This window comes from Mytilus californianus, unplaced genomic scaffold (assembly GCF_021869535.1).
Source record: "Mytilus californianus isolate M0D057914Y unplaced genomic scaffold, xbMytCali1.0.p SCAF_1, whole genome shotgun sequence".
In the NCBI taxonomy this organism is placed as follows: domain Eukaryota; kingdom Metazoa; phylum Mollusca; class Bivalvia; order Mytilida; family Mytilidae; genus Mytilus; species Mytilus californianus.
The window spans coordinates 32,286,756-32,309,172 of NW_026262581.1; the positions used below are offsets into that span (position 1 = coordinate 32,286,756).

The 22,417-nt window shown below is 32.0% G+C and overlaps 1 protein-coding gene across 1 annotated transcript in view; it reads right to left on the reverse strand.

Moving 5' to 3' along the window:
• The window catches only part of LOC127719019 (plexin-A1-like), a 40,352-nt gene extending 18,500 nt beyond the window's left edge, over positions 1 to 21,852 (reverse strand). The window contains exons 1-9 of the mRNA XM_052225112.1: positions 21,795 to 21,852; positions 19,146 to 19,288; positions 18,322 to 18,430; positions 17,407 to 17,552; positions 9,044 to 9,232; positions 8,708 to 8,777; positions 7,387 to 7,587; positions 5,049 to 5,213; positions 752 to 977 (exon numbers count right to left, since the gene is read on the reverse strand). Of these exons, the coding sequence (XP_052081072.1) occupies positions 752 to 977; positions 5,049 to 5,213; positions 7,387 to 7,587; positions 8,708 to 8,777; positions 9,044 to 9,232; positions 17,407 to 17,552; positions 18,322 to 18,430; positions 19,146 to 19,288; positions 21,795 to 21,845 (1,300 nt within the window). The 5' untranslated portion in view covers positions 21,846 to 21,852. The remainder of the gene's footprint in view (positions 1 to 751; positions 978 to 5,048; positions 5,214 to 7,386; positions 7,588 to 8,707; positions 8,778 to 9,043; positions 9,233 to 17,406; positions 17,553 to 18,321; positions 18,431 to 19,145; positions 19,289 to 21,794) is intronic.
• Positions 21,853 to 22,417: the final 565 nt, after the last annotated feature.

Consider the following 22,417-nt stretch of genomic DNA (forward strand, 5'->3'; position numbering starts at 1 on the left):
GGCTATTGTAATATAATTCACAGTCAAAATAAAAGCATTAATCTTACAAACGAATACAAATTAATTTATAAAACCAAATACAATTTGTTGATTATTGATTGCATACCGTCCAGTGGCAAACATTTCATGCATGTTCAGGACGAAAACAACACAACAATACATACAATAACTAGGTCTTGAAATAGGGGTCGACCGGGATGAAGGGCGGTCAATTTTGACCAAGAGTGACCATATATCTATTCCTTAGTAGCCTTCGGGTAAATATAATTAAACTCTTGCATATTCATCAGGATCACCATATTTATATATCAATCAATAATAATATTTCCAAAAAAAATTGCAACTATAGAATACTTTAATTACTATCTGAAAGATAAGTTGTGAAATCATTTGTTTTGTGCCAATTTGAATCAGAGGAACACATTATATTTTTGCGAAGTTAATGGAGGAAATTAAATCACTTTATACTAACAAATTAGACAAAAAGACCTTCCAATGTAAAACCCTTTCAGTATCTCTATTTCTCTGACAAGAAGAGTATTCCAATAATATAAAGTGGTTGGTTTGATAACCCGCATTTCAAATATCCTTTGTTGTGAGAGATTAGTCTCTTTGATAATTGGCATAACTGTTTTTAAAGTATTTTTGTACGACATATCATGTGTGCATGTACACGCGTACGGCGGATAAATTACATGAATAAACGAAGACCACTTGTCTGAAAAAATAGTATCAAATGAAAACCTATCACCTTCTCTACTAGCTTTTCTGATCGTTTCTTCCCTTGTCATAAGTTCCATTTTAAATTCTTTGATAGCCTTTTTCTTCTTTTTTCGTAAAATGACTACAGCAGATATGCCAATTACAACAGCTGTAACCAATGCAGCCGCCAAAATAGCAACTATGATGGCTAATGTATTGACGTCTTCTTTGTATTGTAGGTCACCAATGTACGCTTTTATATTTCCAACATTAACCTATATATTAAAAAAGTGAGATATCAGTACCTAAATTTCAAACAGATTGTGGAAGAATAAGTAAGATTACAGGAACCGTTTTTAAATTTACGAGTTCTATAAACAACATCACCGTACAAATTAGAAATCAGATATCCCGTTTATAAAAAGGTTTCTATACCACAAACTAAATGTTTGCATCAAATGAAAAAAAAATATTAAGATTTTATTTGTAATGTATGATAACGAAATCCCTGGTCTAATAACTTACCAGATATACATAGACTAGAATAATTGATATATAAATCGTCATTTCAGACACGGACATAGTGAATTAAACATACCGTAAGAAGGGGATTAAAAACAATCAACATTCAAAAAAGCAAGTTGGCAAAAGGGAACAAAACAATACTTTTTTTTGTTGAACATTTATGTATGGAGTTTCTCGTGTAAAACTGAAAATGCAAATCAAGAAAAGGCCAAGTACTGCTGTTGATGTCAAATTTATTATTTTTTTCAAAGTAATATCCGTTTTGTAAGTTACCGCAAAATAGGTATACAGTTCTAAATTATTTAAAAAAACTTATCATCAAGGTAACGGTACGTGTTAACTAAATATTCTAAGAAATGCAACTTAGAAGAATCTTTACTGAATTTGGCCATAAACAGTGATCAATAATAATACTTAAACAAGTCACCTAATAAAGAGGAAAAGTTGCTGGCAGAAGGAATGCCGTATACATGTCGATGAACTGCATTGCTAAAACGTAAATTGATGTTGTCGATCAACAGCTGTAATCATCTTACTACAGTTCCAGTAAGAGTATTTAGAATATTTACCCGTTTCATTTCAGATTAAGACTAACATAAGTGACAGCCAAAGATATATGTACAATCAGATTTTCAAGTAGAAACATTTAAAATGATAAGTAAGAAAACTTCTTAAAAATGTAGTGTACGTAGTACGTATTACGTCCAAAGCGAGTTTCTTCACGAGTCCAACATCTGTTCCGTTGTTTATAACAATTAGATCAAATAAATTTGAATACGAGACTACAGTGAATGCATCAAGAATCAAAAGGATAGTACACATCATGTAAATATTTTTTTGTAATAAATGATACATATTTAAACAGAAGGATATACACACATTGTATTTGATAATTGATTGGTTGTTGTTTGCATCAAATGTCCTGTGAAGATTTTGTTAATACCTAAACATTAATAAATGTCCTTTCCTAGATTGAGAAATTTCAGTTTTACACGAAAAACTCTTCATAAAAAAGTACGACAAAAGGGACGATTTTTCTTTCCATATTGGTATTTTCCTTTTTTGGACGGTAATATTCCTTTGACACCGTGTTTATATATCCAAACTCGTTCGCTATTTCCGTGTCTGTAGTGGCTTTTTGGATCCCAATAAGCGCAATCGATGTATAACTGGTAAACTATTAAGTCAGGGAATTCATTACCACTAATTATTTAAAACCTTTACTAAATTCTTTCATAGACACAAAGATTTCATTTGGAAGTTTGACTGTACCTGTAGGAAGAAAACTCATTGTTTACATTGACTTGGTAGACTTTTGACACAATACTAGTGCACACTCAATTGTTCAGACGCAAAATTGCACTATATTAATTCGTATGTCAAATAAAGAGACATTAAACATATCTACAGGAAACATTTATAAGACTTTCTTTGTCACGTTTGTACTTCACAATTTGGAATGACACTATTAAATCAGGGAACACGTAATCAATATATATATATATATATATCCGCAGTATTGCCAACTAACATATTTCTTCTGAGTCAATGCATGGAGATTCTTAAAAATACTTGTTTCGAATGGAACTTATGTCTACATTCTTTATAGTGCTAATTAAGATTTTGCTAAAAGGTCAAATAGTGTGCATAAACACCGACCGTTAGTAAAAGCAATAGTTGTGGTAACCAGTACTAAATATAAAGTGTTTATTTTTGGACCGTATTTTACAGATGTCAACTAAAGAAGCAAGTATTTGCAATCACACGACATTAACAATGCAGATGAAATTGTGTACTCTTACTTCTGTGCTTTGTGTCTATTGTTTTATGTTAGTTGTGTTTGTTCCTCGTACCAACATTTCGAGTTAAGCCAATTGCTACCGAGTTTTACAGTTTGTTCTTATGTTGTACTGTTACACCGCTGTCCCAGGTTAGGGGAGGGTTGAGCGCTCACAAACGTTTTTAACCCTGCCACATTCATAATGTGCCTGTCCCAAGTCAGGAGTCTGTAGTTCAGTGGTTGTCGTTGCATGGTTCATGTCTGTTAAATTTGCTTTTCGTAAATTGTTTTGTTATAAATAAGACTATTAGTTTTCTCGTTGGAATTGTTTCACTGTTATAGTCGCCTATACGGTATGGGTTTTTCTCATTGTTGAATGTCGTACGGTTGCCTATAATTGCTTACATCCACTTCATCTGAAATTTGGTTCAATAGATGTCTCATTGGCAATCATACCACATCTCCTTTTTTTTATATCATTGAATTTAGTTGATGAATTCGATAAAGTTGCTTCCGATAAAGAAGAAAATTAACGTTTTAAGTTTAAAAAGACTTGTTCTATTATTCAGTGAAGTTAACCATTAAACATTTCTGTTTTACGTTTGGTTTACAATAGATTTTTTTTTTCAATAATAAAAAGATATTGATACAGAAACATTTGCTTCTGAAGGGATAGCAGCACCTGATGCACATGCGTTACCTATCGTTTTGTTCATTACATATAAAAGTAGTAGATTAGTCGCATTCGGTGATTCGTCATACCGTTTATGACTAAGATCAACTGAACATGCGTGTCATGATAGCAGTTTTACATGTTGTTAAATTCTCTGAAGAGATGACTTTAATCATATCAAATAGCTTTATCTTAATAAGTAAGCCTCTATTATGAAAATGCACATAGGAAACATAAACTGTAGAATATCATATCAAAATGCAGATTAACAACCAGTATAAATGTGGCTTGAGTATTGTGGAATATTGATACATAAAGTGGAAAGGTCACAATATGAAAAAAGAAGTCATATGTTTTTTTTTCATAAACTAAGTCCTAAAAATAAGTTATAAGTATAGATGAATGTTCAATTAAAAGCCACTACAAAGCACAGGATACGTTGCAGACATTACATGCAATGTACGTGATACAATTTATGCATAAACCACATAATTCGTCGGGATGAAAACTATAAGAGAGAGGCGAAAGATACCAAAAGGACATTCAAACTCATAAGTCAAAACAAAAACTGATAATGCCATGACTAAAAAAGAAAACGACCAACAGACAAACAAATGTACACAAAACACAACATAAAAAATGATACCTGTTTTATGCTTTAATGCATGAAATGAATAGTTAGGGAATCTTTCACAGACAGTATCTCGTTTACAGACTTAAAAAGACTATCGTTAAGAAAAAAAGTAAATAACAAAAATACCGAACTCCAAGGAAATTGAAAACGGAAAGTCCCTTATCAAATGGGAAAATCAAAAGTTCAAACACATCAAAGGAATGGAAAACAACTGTCATCTTTCAACATTTTTGGTATATGGATGTGCATGTTAATTACAAAAAGGGTAAACAGTAAAATCACAAAAATACTGAACTGACCATGAAATTAGTCTTTACTAATTCTGAAATCATGCGTTTGAACTATTGGTTACTTGCTTATATATCTAATATGCATTATATTTAAAACGCTTTGTTTCATGGTGGACTTTTTGACGGTGAGTTTATGAATTTGAAGGATGAAGATATATTTATTTCATAAGATATACACAATAGTGAAGTACAACATTTGCGAATGAAACTGGACAATTGATAAGAGTGTACAGGTTAATGTAGGGACATTTAATGGTTTAAGTACCAACCCAATAAAAGAAGGTTCAGTCTTTGATCTATATATTACAGAATTTTTTTTTACAACAGATATCTCTTCTAATCTCTGTTGAACGAAAATTGCCATAATTATCATCTACTCTAAATATGACATATATGCACTTCCATTATTTTTTTTAATACACATACATTAAGGATATTACTTACAATAACATGAACCGTATTCACATCTGTTTTATTAGTCCGAGGTACTGATTTAGGTGGGTAACATGTGATAAGTTGCATATTTATATCAGTAATGAAACAACTTCCATCCAAACCAACATGTATTGTGTAGTCTGTAGGTCGTGCTCCATTCAAAATATTTTTACCCTATAAAGAAAATAATGGAAGTGATAAAGTAATATAGGTATGCCTTGTACTTTCTACCTATTTAAAACTGTTGTATTAACGATAGTGCAATGATGTTATGAAATAATGCAAACAACAAACCCATGTATGTTTTGGTTTACCATTTAGGTAGAGAGAAAGAAGGAGAGAAAGAGAGATTCTTAATGCTGATTCAGAAATATATCACAGTAACATTGAACTATCAATGTAACTAAAATTCCATTAGCTATTACAGAAGGAAACAATAGCCTACAAAAAATGACTTTTGTTTTTTTGTCATTTAAAGGACTGTGGATTAATACTTGATATGTTTGTGTCACTTTGACCCTGACCGATCACTTTTTGTCCATGGTGTCAGCAGCATCTGAGTACAAGGTAAGTACGGATTAACAATGTTTTTAATTTCCTCCATAATATTTTTTTACTTTTTCTCAACAACTGTATTTATTGTTTTGTATGTTTTATTTTCATTATTGACGCTATATATAATATATAACACAGCGGTTGGACCTAATGAAGCAGGAACTTTAAAATTTTCAAGAAAATCAGAGTTTGTCAGTGCGATTTGTGCCGTTCAAACATATTTTTTTTGCTGTGTAAAGTCTTTTTTCCTATCAATTCGAATTTATGGTTTTGATTGCCTGAATTGTATCTTTCTCCGTTGTTTGTCTTAATATCGAAGCATTTTGTAATATACCTATCAGTTTTAGCAAAATGCAAATATCTCTTCTTATGAACAAGACAAAAACCAACTTGCTTTGTTAACTATTTATAAGCATTGTATTTTCAAAATTGGATAAGGACTTAGTTTGACCATTCACATGACTTCTGTTCAAAATTGTTTAAAGTTCTCTATTATCTATTTCAGTAATAAAACTGATTGTAAAAGAGAGGCATAAGATACCAAAGGGACTTTCAAATTCATAAGTCATTAATAAACTGACAACGTCATGGTATAAAAAGACAAAATAACAGTATATAAAACACAACATAGAAAATTATAGACTGTGCAACACGAACTGAGGGAGAACCTTTCATTATATTTATAATAACATGCTGACCAATAGACGTATAAGTCTTGGAAAACATGATTACTTGTATTTTGGGTTGAACTAGCCCTCAACAACAGCAAGTACTCTTAGATCGGTATTTTTTTCTTTTTTCTTATGTTATGTTTTTTTTATTTTGTGCTGATCTGGTGAGTAAAGCCATAAAACTGGTTTCTACTGTTGATTATTATGTTGTGCTGGAATACCACTGTCTGTGTCGAGAGAAGGATTGAACCCTGAAGTGTTCTTTGTGTAAGTGCCGGTCCCAAGTTATGGTTGGCTGATGTCCTCAATATTTGTTTTTTGTTTAATGTTTTTTAAGATAAATCAGTCCACGTCAACTCATTGATTCTTTAAAAACAAATATTCGTAAAGTAATTGATTTAGTTAAATAACTAAATATGTATTGCTATCCAGTTTTAAATTATGATTCTACATCCTATCGATGCAATGTATTTCTATTTTGGCACAAGGGTATGCTTTTCGAAGACTGTTTATCAGGTCTCTATACACTAAATCCGTAGGATGTTTACTGACTTGGTGATTTAGTTACTAGTTGTACTTGGTTTAGAACTAACATAAAGAAACTGCGAATAATCTTGAATCAGTACTGTGTGTTTTTTTATGCAAGTGTTTGTGTGCTTTGTGTCAATATGATGAGTTAAGTTTGTGTCAACTGATTTTTACAATTTGTTGTTATGTTTTGCTGTAACACCGCTGTCCAATGTATGGGGATACATGTAGTTAAACGATTACAGACTAGTATAACCGCGCCACATTCTATATGTGTCTATCCTTAGTCAGGAGCCTGTAATGCAGTGGTTGTTGCGGGGTCGTTTCTGTCACAAATGTTTTATAATAAGTGTTAGTCATAGTCAGGCCATTGATTTTCTCTTTTCGATTGTTTCCTATTTTGTCATGTTGGGCCTTTTATAGGTTTAAACATGGTATGGTTTGACCATTTTTGAACGCCGTACGATGACCTATAATTGTATACATTCTCGTTCTTTGTTCCCTGGTAAGTAGTTTTCTCATTGGAAATTATACCACATCTCCTCATTTGTAAAACTATACATTAGAATATGCATCTTATTTTAAAACATTACCTTAATTTTGATAGAAGACTCTTTATCATATTCGTTTACGCCTTTAAACTTTTCGAAGGTAGGATCATTTACATATTCTATTGGAATCTGAACTGTCAATCCATCAAAATGAACAATTACTGTTTGATTAGTTTGATTCCCTAATTTTGGAGGTGTTTCACAAACAGCTGAAGTATCATCTGGTACTTCGCAAGGATTTTCCTGGAAAAACAATATCTAATGAATTTTACAAAAATTATAAATTTTATTTGAAATTCAGATCTTCAAAATACTCCTTAAAGCATACATATCATGATAACGCAACAAACTTTTTTAAGCATTGGCGTTTGCTTTTCTGTCATGAATTGCGTTTGCTTTTCTGGGTTAATAAAATATACAAAAAAAAGTTTGTAATCGTTATTGCGATATCAGATACAAAATTAAAACTAGAAAAATACCAAAGCAAGACTATGAGAAAAAATATACTAAAATTATATCGCCACAAGCTCGTTCGCTGTCATAATTGTTAATAGTTACGGCGTATCCGTAAATCTAATTATTTGCAACATTTTCAAGTTTGTCACATATTTTACTTTCCACTAGTCTGACAGTATTTCTTGTTTGTCATGTTACAGACTGTGATACTTACTACTTAATGTGACTATAGAATAGTAGGAGCAGATGTAGTTTACACAGTTTATATTTCTTGACGCAATCAGTCATTACATTATTTTAATAATAGTGTTTACAGTGAAATGGTTCGTCTGTTTTTAAACTGGACTTATGAAAATAAATGAAAATAGGTATACAACCTTCGTACCTCTATAAACATAAAAAAATGAAATAATAAGAAGGGGACACGCAATTTTAAAACATTTTTAAAGTTAATAAAACCCTGTTAAAATATTATTAGTCTATACATGGCTATAAAAAGTAAAATAACATAAATTCCCTTATGTAGAAAATGGTGGATTAAACCTTGTTTTATAGCTAGCTATATGCTTGTTTTTCATTTTAAATTCATTTTAGTGTTTTACTGTATAGGCATTCGACTAAAACAGAATATACCGATGTAAATAATGTTAAAAGACATATGATAATAAATATAGGTATAAACAGGCAATACTGAGAGTAATACGTCTTCCAATTCAAGTAAGTTACAAAAATATAAACAAAATATGTACTTAAAACAATTTAAATTTGTATATTAAATGAAATAACTGATTGAATTATTATATTACGGGACTGAACAGGCCCTTATCCCATATCGTCGTTTAACATGATATTGTATCTCAAAACAAAAAAGAGGACGATACTGTCAGCATTCTAATTTTGTACTTACCACTCTTTCAACAGTTACTTCTCCTACATTTTTGAATCCTTCACCTTGAATGGTAAATGTTGAACCTCCGCTGAGGAATAAAAATAAAGCTATAACATACAGATGTGTTCAGTTGTAAAAGAAGTATTAGAAATGCTTGTGATTTAAAACGCCAAATATTGCGTTTAGTGTATCTCTTATCTAAGCATAAAATAAGTTGTTCAATATATGCCAAAAGGAAAACATCTTACAACACAATCAAAGGAAATACAAACGGCTTCAATTATATTTTAACCATTAAATACTGACTTTTGTATTGAATTGATCATTCATGTAAATACTTATTCTTACTCATACCTGTTTTGAGCTGTTTGTGGTTCATTTGAAATATTGAATGTTGGATCTGGTAAATATCGAAACGTTCTGTTCAGTTTAAATGCTGTCAAGTCATCAATCACAACGTGTAGCAAGGTCATATTTCGAGGTACTTGTGATCGTCCAGTTTTGCATTTGATGTTTGTTGAACTGATAGTATTTTCTAAAACACTGTAATAAATTAAAAAAATAAAATGCGAGCAGATTTTATTGCACAGATTTCGCATCTTTCGAATAAGGTTGAAACGCACAATATGTGCAGAGCAAATATTTTTGTAAATTATTTAAGAACAAAATTGACTTAATGTGTAGACATTTACCAATGGAACCGTTGGGACCGTTCTCATGAACTAAGAATAAAAAAGATTTTTTTTTAGCTTTTGATACTCGTTTCAACTATAAACATATGTATGGTATTTCGTACAATTGGTTCCCTTCTCAAATTTATAAAGCGTTACTTTCATTTTCAACACTGTTGTCTTTTAGGGGGAAAGCTAATTAATCAAAGATAACAGGCATATAATTGTGTACACCAGACGGGGGTTTCATTTCAGTGGCAGATTTACCGTGGGGGCACAGGGGGCATGTGCCCCCTCCCAGTATAGGTCACCAAAAAATTTTCTAACATAATTTTATTGCTACTGAATCGTCTTATCACTATTTTTCAAGTTGCAAGCGTTGAATTATTTGACCGGTCAATAGTTTTCAACTATTTGCCCTCGATGAAACAGTTTGACCGCAAGTGTCATTATATTTCGCGGAATTTCAACTGCAGCTACGGGATAAGAGGATGTTGAGAATACCGCGTGAGTTACGACGTCGCGTTTTACCTATTGTGTCTAGGGTTGACGTCAGTGCTGGACGTAGCCTTAGATGAAGTTAGCGTTAAACAGTATGGTTGTGTTTCTGCTTTTTATATTACGATAGTTTATTTAGTCCCGACATTTATTGTCTGTTGTCTCTTTCGGTATAATAAAACACTTACTGACTGGATATTCGTGGAATAGTAAGTTTATTGTCCCCTCGGATACAACTATTGCCCTCGGCTATGCCTCAGGGCAATAGTTGCACCTCGAGGGACAATTAACTTACTATTCCACTCATACCCAGTCAATAAGTAAAAAAACGCGTCACTCTAAAATTGTTAACATCTGTTTCAGGTCGTCCCTCTTTGCATCTCGTCATGAATATGCATGACATATTTGCCCCTGGATGTTAAAGGAGCAGTCAATTAATCAACTTTATTTAGTGTTGTATAATCAATAGTCTTCAGTTGATAATTGTCTCAAACAGTTTTTCAATTTTTAGATATTTGATTTTATATTTGAATTGTTAATTGATGGTTTCATTAGACATGACATCTTTTAATTTTCATTTACATGGACAGGTTTAAATACGTCTATAATAGGGAATCCTATACATGAAAAATACGTTGAATATTTTTTGTAAATCGATTCGGTTTTATCTGAAATAGAAGGTTTATGGTGGTAACTAAACATTCAGCTGAATATTACATTCAACTCAATAAACGGTAACTTTAGTTCGGATTTTCAATTGCACCAATGCTAAAATACAATGAGATTGATTTAAAATTTGTGTTCAAAGATCAAGAAACATAATTGAATAATGTAATGACTTTTGATGTTTTATGATGTTTTATGATTTTATTTTAGATTGTTTTCACCAATAGCAAAAAGATCTGCAATAAACGTAAATTTTAGCATTTCTTTCCTCATTTGTCACTTTCCATTTGTTCTTTTTTATATATTAAATAACGTAGTCCACATCAGGGGTTACATTGTATCTTATCCAGACAAACTAGGGGGAAGGGAGGGGGAAGAGAACAAAATCTTCAAATATTCATTGAGTGGCAGTAACTCACATATTGAAACGAACAACGATGGCAGTCTTTTTTAGGTGACACAATTTGCTGCTTCAAGTTTATTTTTATCTGGTATAGTTGTCATAAAAGCAAAAAAGAATAATAAAAAAATGTTTTTAAGGGCAACAATTTTTCTAAGAGTTCAAATTATTTTCATATATTTGTAGATATTGTCTGATTGATCGTTTTTGTTTTTTTAAGTTTTTCTTCATCTACAATTGTCTTTGCAAAAGGCGCAAACAAATGTGTTAAAATCAGCCATGTGACTTATTGGAAGATTTAGCTGATCTTTGTTGCTGTATAAAGATTTCAACCATTTAACTTGTGTGTAGATCTTATTTCCCCTCAAAGAGCTATTCAAATTGTTCTTTAACGTATAGAAGGCGTGAAATTCTCACTACACGAGGCATCGGATATACGACATTTCCATTTTGACCGGACGTAGCTGCGTATTTATACATCCGCATTGCCAAACGGAGGCACCCCTTTAGCAAGGGTTTACAGATGATAAGGGTTTACGTTAATGCGACAGCAACCCAACGACACAGACAAATCGAAACATTAAAAGTAAACATACAGTCTTTTGTAATCGAAAGATGCTTATAAAGAATGATAAGCCCAAAACCGACCCATGATAAAAAAAAAGTATGGAGTTATTCTAATATTATTTACCGTCAAAGATATCCCAACAGGCACAAGAACATTTTGTGTAGTTGAAAAATATTACCTGCCCTTTTTTAATTTCGATTAGTGGAAACCAAAGAAGATGTAATATAAACCAGTAGAAGAAAAACACGTCACTATACAGTAACGATAAAATAAACGATGATAATGGATGGCTGGTTAACGACTACGAGGCGATCAGTCTTTGCTCTTACTCTTAAATGCCGCGTGTTTAGCGTTGAACCAAATACCAATTTTAACGTCTTTGTTTGACCCGATCGGGGTTCGAGCCAACGACCCCCCGCTCTCGAGGCGAATACGATCCCACGAGACCACCTAGGCGGTCTGTAGTATAGAATATCATACCAAAAAACTCGAAGTACAATAAACAATATAGTTTCATAGAATTCTCACATTTACTAAAGAGAGCTGAACGTATCTTGCCTAAATTAGATACGTTTAAATGATATTGGAAACTACACTTAAATATCGATGGCCGACTTCAGAGTAGATGTAATGCAGCAACGCTCTCACTATTACTTTAAGAGAGGATAAATTTAACATGTTTAAACGTGATATCTGCTGCCAAAACTTTTAGGGGACGAGAATGAGGATGCGATATGATATAAAATTCGAACAATTTATTGTATTATGTAAGTTTGTTTATTTTTGTCGTTTATGATGGTCTCATCATAAGTTTACATTTACCCAACATCATCGAGTCTTTTTATTCATACAACATACTTTTTTTCTCAACGCAAACGCATTATTGTGTAACATCTCCACTGGGTTAATCCAGTCCCAATTGCGAAGAGGAAGTCGGATTCAATATTTCGCCGTGATATAAACGCCAAGAGACTTTGTAATCAAATTTTAAAAAAAAACTAAGGATTTATGCACACAATCATGTAAATAATATTTGCAAATGTATATAAGCTGAAATTGCCACGGGACTATCAAGCACAATTATGTACACCATCAGTCCATTGGTGCATATCAACCTTCGATCGTTTAAAATATAAATGTTCTTTTTTCTCTGAAGTGCTTGGGTTGGGGTTGATCTTTTTTGTACGAGTAGACCTAATAATATGTGTTTGACTGATTATGTCGTACTACCTTTGTCTAAGCTTGCCGCACTAAACTACAGGTTCTTAAACACAAAGAATTGACTCGCAATCTCAAAAGACCAAATATTGTGATGGTGAATGGAATGGTCGTTTTTCAATATGAAATTGAATATGAATATGATCAAAAGGGAAGCTGAACTTAAACTGTTAGCTAAGCTGGAATAATACATCTGAATCCTTGATTGAGTACAATGTATAATAGTGACTGAAACACACATAATATATACACACTGGATATAATGAACAACTTTGAAGAAGTGTGAAGACATGGTCGGAGCTGGCCGTGGCCAATAATTTAAATGGGCATTACACTGAAACAAATCAATGGACTTGAATATCCTACTAACCACATGCACATATTCATATTAGGATTAAACAATGTACAGACTTTTATACATATATGATAGAATATAGGAGGTAAATATATAAAGGAGGTGTTGCGATGACGTGGTCGGTTTTGAAAAAGTTCGAAATGTCTAAGTTTAAAGGAATATAATTCTTGATTAATTATATGAGATTCAGAAAAATGAAGCATTACACAAATGATTTGAATGATTAATCATTAGAAGAGGGAATACATGGGTGTTTGCTTCCACACTATCAAAAAAGAAATTGAAAACTTGTCTCCTGTTCAAGACTTATGACTACATGTAACTTTTGCATGTACGAATGCACATACGCAAATTTTTCTATGTGTGTAATTGTAAACATTCATTGTGCTCATTGGTTGTTTATTTCAAGATTGTATTCGCGTAAAATACATATGGTGATAAATACAATTAATATATTTTTGAGACCAAGCTTTATAGTCGAGTTATATGATCTATGATATTACAAATGTTCAATAACAAACGAAGGAGGTTAAGACGCTAACAGCTATCAATTCTATAACAGTAGGCAAATGCATGAATTTATTTTGCAGAACAAAAATAATGGACGAAGTACTGTTCTTCAAACTGACCGGGTAGGATAGGGCTGGCATACACATACTACATAAAAGATTTACAATACTTTTGATATTTTTATATTATGTGTTTGAATATTATGAGGCTTTCAAACTCGAGACAGCAATCTCTGAAGGCGACAGCGTTTGAAAAGAGACCACATCAAGAACCTTTGCATTTTGCATTCATGATTCTTTTCCTGGAAGGGGCTTACTACGCCCTTATCATTTGACCCTTGTGATCGTTCAACTTGAGCCTTCCCTTTTAGCTAATGTCGTAAAATGTCGTTCAATCTGCCAAATAAAACAGGGATATTCCAGTATTTATTAATGACCATATATTTAAATTTGGTTCCATTTCCCATGTGAGGCTCTATCGAGTGAGAATCAAGAATTTAGATTTCAGCACTTGTTTCAGTTTATTTTTAGTCACTTTGACTTAATGATCATATGCGTAGTAACCTCAAATTTAAAAGGGACCCTGCTCTCATTTAGAATAACGATTAAATCCATATGAGGTTGATATTAAGTTGTTTATATATCATGTTAAGATGACTTGTGGGTTGACATACGGTCCGCGGGTAAAAAACTATAAATGTACTTCAGAACTTTCTAGTCTGGGTTATAAAACGCAGAATGTAATTTTTCTATATTTTGCGGCCATACGCATATGCACACAGTGGAGATTACGATATTTGCATTTACCCTTTTACATCAAGGAGTATATGGTCATGAACATTTACACACATTAATAATTTGAATACATTTTCTGTGCGTTCGCTTGCACGTCTTACGCCAATAAATATTTCTAATCAAATATGTATTAAGCATATCCCGCAACGGTGGTAGGTCGTGCACTTAAGGCCATTTTTTATTTTATTTTTCTGTAGACTTTGTTTTGTTTTTTTATTACTGTGTATTGTCAAGCTAGGTTACTCATAATTGTTTCTCAGTCACTGAATGTACGATGTTGTTCTATACTGGAGCAGCTGACCCGGTTTGTTTACATTCAAATTCTAATGGCTTCAAAACCACGTGACACATTGAATAGTTCTATCCAATCAAATTACTCTACTGTCAATTAGGTGATTTTTTTAGTACAAGGCAATTATATTATTTGTTTGTATGATATTGCTTTGAAATAGTTTGCAATGAATTGGGGATTTATTCAATAGGAAACCTCATTATTTGCCATGAAATTTGACATCAATGGAATTTTATATGAATATTTACTTATGGTCAGAATATCGATCTCTTTATATTGAACCAAATTTTTTTTTTATGAAAAATATATGTATATTGTTTTTTATTAACCTACTCTATATTCCTGAACAAAAATATGGCATGATTATCGTTTGTTTCCAAAGTTTTTCTTTCAATTTGGATGGGTTTTTTTCGCGGGAAAATCGCGTAAGACGTAAGGTGTTTGCCATTTTGAAATTCTTAAAAATACGATTTGCTGGGCCTGTTTGGTCTGCCATTAAGATTGATGACGCTCAATGGAATGTAAACAAAGCAATGGAGGCCGGAAGAGGGGTTTTCTTAAGTTCTGAAATGTTTTTAGGCATTCGGAAGTCAGGTTTGAAATGGCCATTAGAAAATCTGCATTTTTGTACAATACTTAAGGATAATAATGAAAACATATCTTAAGAAATATCATTTTATTTAGAAGTGTAGAAAAAATGTATACTGCACTAATTTTGTACGCTGGTATTAGCGTAGTGACGTCAATGCGGAGTTTTTCCGTATGATAAGTACAGTTACAAAATCCGAACGAACCAACGTTATGACCGATTATAGACTACGGTAGGATACATATGCAAATATGTGCATATCAACGAGCCTTGGACCAAACATTCATAAACCGTAATGGACAGTCGATCGTATGTGTATTTTTTTTTTATATTTTTGTTAGATTTATAAAGATAACAAATTTAGGAAGTGTGTCTTTCAAATATGTCTCAGTGGCAATGTCAACTTATTGATAAAGGTTATACATAAACTGTTGGGGAAAATCTCATCGTATATAATTTCTTTAAAACAATATTAATTCGCTACTTTGGAGCTTAATGCAATACTAAATCTATCTTCATCAGGAACACTCAAACCTTAAACATGTTAAAATGGTAAAAACATGTATATATAAACACTTGAATACTCGAGGAGCTATATCATTAAAATGAATCGTAAAGATATTAAAAACCATTTAAGGTCAAAGAAAATTATAACTTCACCGAAAACACTCAAACTCACTAAATTGAAGTCATAGAAGTTTAAGTACCTGAACACGTGAGAAGCAAAATGACCAAAAAGGAGAAGGAAATATCAAAGATGACTGATTATTTCTAAGTTTATCATGCCCTCTTCCTATTACTATTAGATAACTTGAACCATTGTTTGCCCTAACAATTGAAAATACGACGAACGTCATATACCAATCATTTTGTTATATTGTTTACATCATGCTTTGTCGCTTTCGATTTCAAACAATCGCTTATTAACAATAACAACTTTTACTCTTAAACTGTTACAACAGATTAAGGAGGAGGAACGAAAATCTACACTACATAAGTTTTGCAGGCACCACCAGGAAGTGGTAGACCTATACAAAATGATGTGTCTCAACCCACTAGCAAAATGGCAAAGCCGTCTTAAGTTATAAGAATATATTCAAATCTGTAATTGTATTGATTGATTCCTATTTTCGACTGTGACATTTTGACAGAAAAAGTAAAATAACAAACATACCGAACTCAAAGGAAAATTCCAAACGAAAGTCCTTTATCAAATGGCAAAATCAAAAGCTCAAACACATGAGTGTGAATTCGCTTTGCGGATGAGGCATGCATAGCAGGAGACCCTTACACTGTCGACGCATACGATGCTGCTCCTTTTAGAGTTCATGCAATGCCCTCAGTTTTTATTTGTTATTCTAATCAATTAATGAAATTTGAACAGCGTTAATGTTAATGTCGTATTTTATTCGCCTGATGATTTGAAATTTTACTTCCCGTAACTGGTAATTAGTTTTGGTTGTATCTTAACTCTGGTTTCTGTTAATTAAGTTTTGACTAGATCTTTGTTAAGTTAATTTCCCTCAAGCTATGCTTGAACAATTTGAACTTTTTTTTTCATTACCAGTGCTTTAAACTGTCATAACAAATATGAGTGTAAATGACTGTAATTTAATTTAACAGTTATAACTGAAAATCATCTAGCCTTTACACTTATTTCCTGTCATGTGATACCAATTTCCTACATATTTCTTCCAATTATGCGATTGTTATTTGAGCTGACTAGTAATAAAAGCATTTAGGCATGTGGACTAGTCAACATAAACACAAACAAAGTAACTGACACACAATAAAATTGAGAATGGAAATGGGGAATACGTCAAAGAGACAACAACCCGACCAAAAAGGCCACCAATGGGTCTTCAACACAGCGAGAAAATCCCGCACCCGGAGGCGGGCTTCAGCTGTCCCCTTAACAAAAATGTGTACTAGTTCAGTGAAAATGGACGTCACACTAAACTCCGAAACATATAATAGAACTAAAATTGAAAAAACATACAAGACTAACAAAGGCCAGAGGCTCTTGACTTGGGACAGGCGCAAAAATGCGGTGGGGTTAAACATGTTTTGTGAGATCTCAACCCTCCCCCTATACCTCTACCCAATGTAGAATAAATAAACACACAGCAATACGCTATAAATAAATATCACTATACCTGCATTCAATACAAATATCATTTTCACAAAACGATATATTGTATCGATCTTGTCCTTTGAAATCAATGTGTTCACCTTTAATCGTCACAGTTGTACCACCAGAAACGATTCCCTTCAATGGTGAGACATTTAAGATCATAGGTTTCTGAAATAGTGTTCACAAAACAATCTATTTTCAATAAATAAACGTAAATACAAGAATAGCTTCTCATGTTATCAAACATATTGATAATGCATTTTCATATGATTTCAACAAAATTTATGTAAACTTTCATAAAAGATAAAACATGTCTGACGTAAAATATATTGATAATATTGTCAGTGTAGACCTCTGAGAATCGGCTTATATATGTAACCATCTTAACGGGAAAATATAAAAAAAAACAAACAAAAAAACTCTTAAATGAATATTACGCCATAAGTGTTTTGGTCAACCCCATTGAAAAGGCTGCAGTGGAACGGTAATGGCATGATTAATATCAAAACGTTCTTAAATTCTCCGCTAATAAACTTATGAATTATTAGGCAACTAAGACTCCAACACCTCCAGGTACAGTAAATTTTATACCAATTATTATACTCGTATCGATACTCACGTACACGTGTATTTATACATTATTAGATTTTATATTTTGGTTTTAGCGTTACTGATGACGTCAATCCGGAAAAGTACGTAAGACGCACCAAATGATATAGTGGTTTTTTCATTTTGGAGGTGTTAACCAATAGCTAACCATTCATCCCGCATTCTTTGTCAAATTAAGGAATCAAAAAATGTATTTATTGTGAAATAATGAATAAAAACAAATGTGTTAATGTTAGTATAATAAAATAATTATCATGTTAAACATTGGTGCAAGTGAAGGAGCCTTTTACTTAGAGTAAACATATTGCCCATACATTCTTTGAAATACCTTAAAACTGAAGTATTTATAAGTTTGGTTGCTGTAATAAGTTGCATTTACTGAAACAAATATTCCCATTGTCTGATTGGTGTTGCCTTTTCCAATAACACAAGTCATCCTGTAAGAACAGATAAAATACAAAAACATGGCAGAAGAAAACACGAAATTGGAACTAAGTATAATTGGCGTGATTTACTGTTATATATGAATCTCTTTTTTTATCAGCTCTTCAATATCTAAATAAGTTTCGGATTTTCAAATGTGTTGGCCTCGAGCATCACTGAAAAGACATTTGCTGTCGAAATGCGCATCTAGTGCAGTAAAATTGGTACTGTTTATGTATTATTAACAAATTTGGTTTTGATTTGTGGTTATAATGAACTATTGATTAACCTTATTGAAAACCAAAAGATTACCCAACCCCATTCCCTATCATAAGATATTCACCACTGGTGTTGTTACGAGTACCAATGATCTTTCAAATTAATTGAATTGTAATATTAGTTTTTGATAGCTTTCGAACCATGTTTTTCAGAGGAACTACTTTTGTTAAAAGATGTAAACAATTTTTGCAGTATAAACATACTTTTCAATGACTATTTGATTCTGATTCCCAAATAATTTTGAAAATCAATCTCAAATATCGTCGGGTTTGTTATATTATTCCTAGGCAATAATCTTGTATTTAATTGTGTGTGTCTGTATCTTTATTGTTTTATGAAAGTTTTTACGACTCATTTTGCGTTCTTTTGTTTTATCTCCTTAATTTTGTTTGTCTCCCTTTGTATTGTATTTTAAAGTATTGTTCATATACGGTATATATTAATCTTTACTCAGTTTTGGGTATTGTAACTGTAACGTCGTGACATATTACTCCATTAATATCAACAGAAATATTATCATTAGCATTTCCAAGATAATTCCCTGTTATTGTCACCAATGTACCACCATTAACTGGTCCACTTGATGGATACACCTGTTTAAACACAATGCAAGAATCAGATTGACAAACTAAGACATATGCACTAAATGAAATTCTAAAACAACGTGATAATTGGACAAATATTTTATTGATAAGAAACATCCTCGGCTTTCAAATATTCGGCTTTGAGCATTCCTGATGAAGGTAAAAGCGCTTTGGTTGCATGAAATTTATAACGTGTTGTTTTCAGTGTTTTCATCATTTTTTAAGATAGCATTCTCATCAACATACCCTTAACATTGATATTGTTTACAAAAATGAAAGACGACTTCGTCCCTGCTCTGTTTGTTACATATTGTAGAATTTCTCAATTAACTTAACCTATTGTATATTGTTTCGAAAAAAGGGATAATTGTTAATTTATTTGAGCTACTTAATTCATGTGTCATATTTCAGTTAAATCAACAAGACTATATGCTACAGCTGATAAAAACATTTGTTCAACATAAATTAAAAAGTATAGCCGTATTTTACATTAAATACATTGAAAATTGCATAAATGTGTGGTGTACACGTAATATTAGATGCTTTTGTATAAACATTTTAATATATGGTCGATTAAAAAACACCAATTCACAACCTAATAATATTTCAGTGAGTTTTATTACACTTCAAGTTAAAATGACAGATTTTGATTGGTAAATACGAGAAATACATTTTACGCTTTCTCATACCTCAGCGGGAGGCAATGTTATAAAGAAACTAAGGTTTCAACTCCCTCAGGCAAAGTTGACCTTAGATGGATTTGGCTATTTGTTTTAGGTATTTTTGTCATATAGCTCTTCATCTGTTTCGGTACTTATACATCCCTCGGATTTCAAATGTTTGGCTTTGAGCGTTCCTGATGAACAAAATGATGAAGGTAAATCCAGAAAAGCGCTTCGGACGCATGAAATTATTTAACGTGTTGTTTTCAATTTCAAAATCGATAATTTTAGATAGAGTGAATTGAATTTACAAGACAATGCTCATGTTTTTCGTTTCGGACTCATGACTCTTTCATAGTTAGTCAACATAAAAAAATGCATCTTGCCTCCTTTTTTTTTTACTTTTCTAATTAATGTAACGTTGTTGTGTATACGTGAAGTCATAGTTTATAACTTTGAAGTAAAATTTAAATGGCCATAACGACAAAACATTCAGTAATCATAAATGAAATAACATATAGCTTAGAGGGTGAAAAAGCAGATTGTTGCCCATAAAAAAAACTGGGTAACAATTTTCCCTGTCACCCTCTTGGCTATGTTCTATCAATTTAAAATCTCATCATATTTTACCAGTAATTCAATGATAGAACATTTAAACTTACTAGTATTTTCGGTAAAATGGTATCATTTCTCTTGCGTGTTTAAAAAATGCATGAACACCAATGACATTTTGTACAATTATCAAATGTTATAAATAATTGATTTTTTGTTCATCTAACACATCTAACAAATTATTTGCACACATTTGTACCACTTTTTTTTTCAATTTCAAAAAAATAAGCCATCTTGAGCCCGAAACAACTGATAGCGGACTTTTAATTCATTGATTGTATTGTTTACAAATAAAGAAGACGACTATAGGCATGTCATTTAGCTTCAATTCATATATAAACTACATCAACTGTGAGCGTTTTAACATGTATGAAATATATATTTGATGTTATTTGATGAAAGGAGCCATAAATACGTTTGATGAAGTTTTCAGTATGCCAGTGTTTTCATGTTTCGTATATCAGTATGTTATCCTTATGTATCTGCTACTTATCATCGTTATGCTGCGAGACCTTCTAAATGTTTAATCATTGGTCGATAAACGCACTTCATGAAGACTATAGCTTTCATAGAAAAACGTTCAGTTTATGACGTTTGATTTAACCTAGAAAATAATATGATGATGTTTGAAAGTAGAAAATTTAAGCTGCAAAATATATAAGAAGATTCATTTTAATCGGTTTCTCTCATTAACACAAGTTTCAGTTTTTCCAGTCTTTAAAATGTTCAGCCTTTTTGTTTTAATGGGAGAACAGGATGAAATTTGGGAAAACTTACTATACACAATTTTTCCTTTTTTATCGTCTTAGTTTAAAGCGATAAGGCCTCAATATCAAATCTGCATCTAGACCATTCTAACATATAACTAAGTGCTCATTACTTAAATTGAAAAAGAAATACATGTCTCAAAGAGCTTTGACTTTTGCGCATGATATGTACGACAACTATTTGTTAACGTTAACATTCATTGCAAATGGCATATATCTTGATAGCCTTCAACACCTGATCATTTGTTTGTGACAAAGATTAATGAAGATAAAAAAAAATAAAATAAAATAGCATATCTTACCTTTAAATGAGATGTTGATCTTTCAGGGAGAAATTTGTACTAAAAATGATGAAATTCCCACCAATATCAGATTATCTAACATTGATACCCTGTTTTGTGAGGTCAATGAACATTCTACAAAACCCTTTTGAAATCAAAATAATATTTGACTAATCATGTAATAAAGTATTACCTTATCAATCATCGGAACACACGTTACGACTGAAGTATTTGAGTTGATCATACAGTGAGCATCTGAAAAACAAATACCTCATGTCATATGTTGCGTTATGTATTGTTACTCTTCAATAATTTTCTTTTTCGAGAATAGATGTAGGAATACATAGCACTAAAAAATGGAAAGAAAAATCGAAACTGAATTCTCCTAAACATGTTCTCTTTAAATAAAGGCAACAGTAGTATACCGCTGTTCGAAACTCATAAATCGATAGAGATAAAAAAACAAATCCGGGTTACAAACTAAAACTGAGGGAAACGCATCAAATATAAGAGGAGAACAACGACACAACAAAAACACAACACTAAAATGTAACACACACAGAAACGAACTATAATATAACAATGGCCATTTTCCTGACTTGGTACTGCACATTTTAAGAAAAAAATGGTGGGTTGAACCTGGTTTTGTGGCATGTCAAACCTCCCGCTTTTATGGCAACGTCAAACACAACACCAAAACGACAACATCACATGACAGGACCACACTACAAATAAATGGGAGAACATATAGGACAAAGAAAAACACGAATAATAGCTTACAAAAGATACTAGGCTTAACATTCAATACGCCAGACG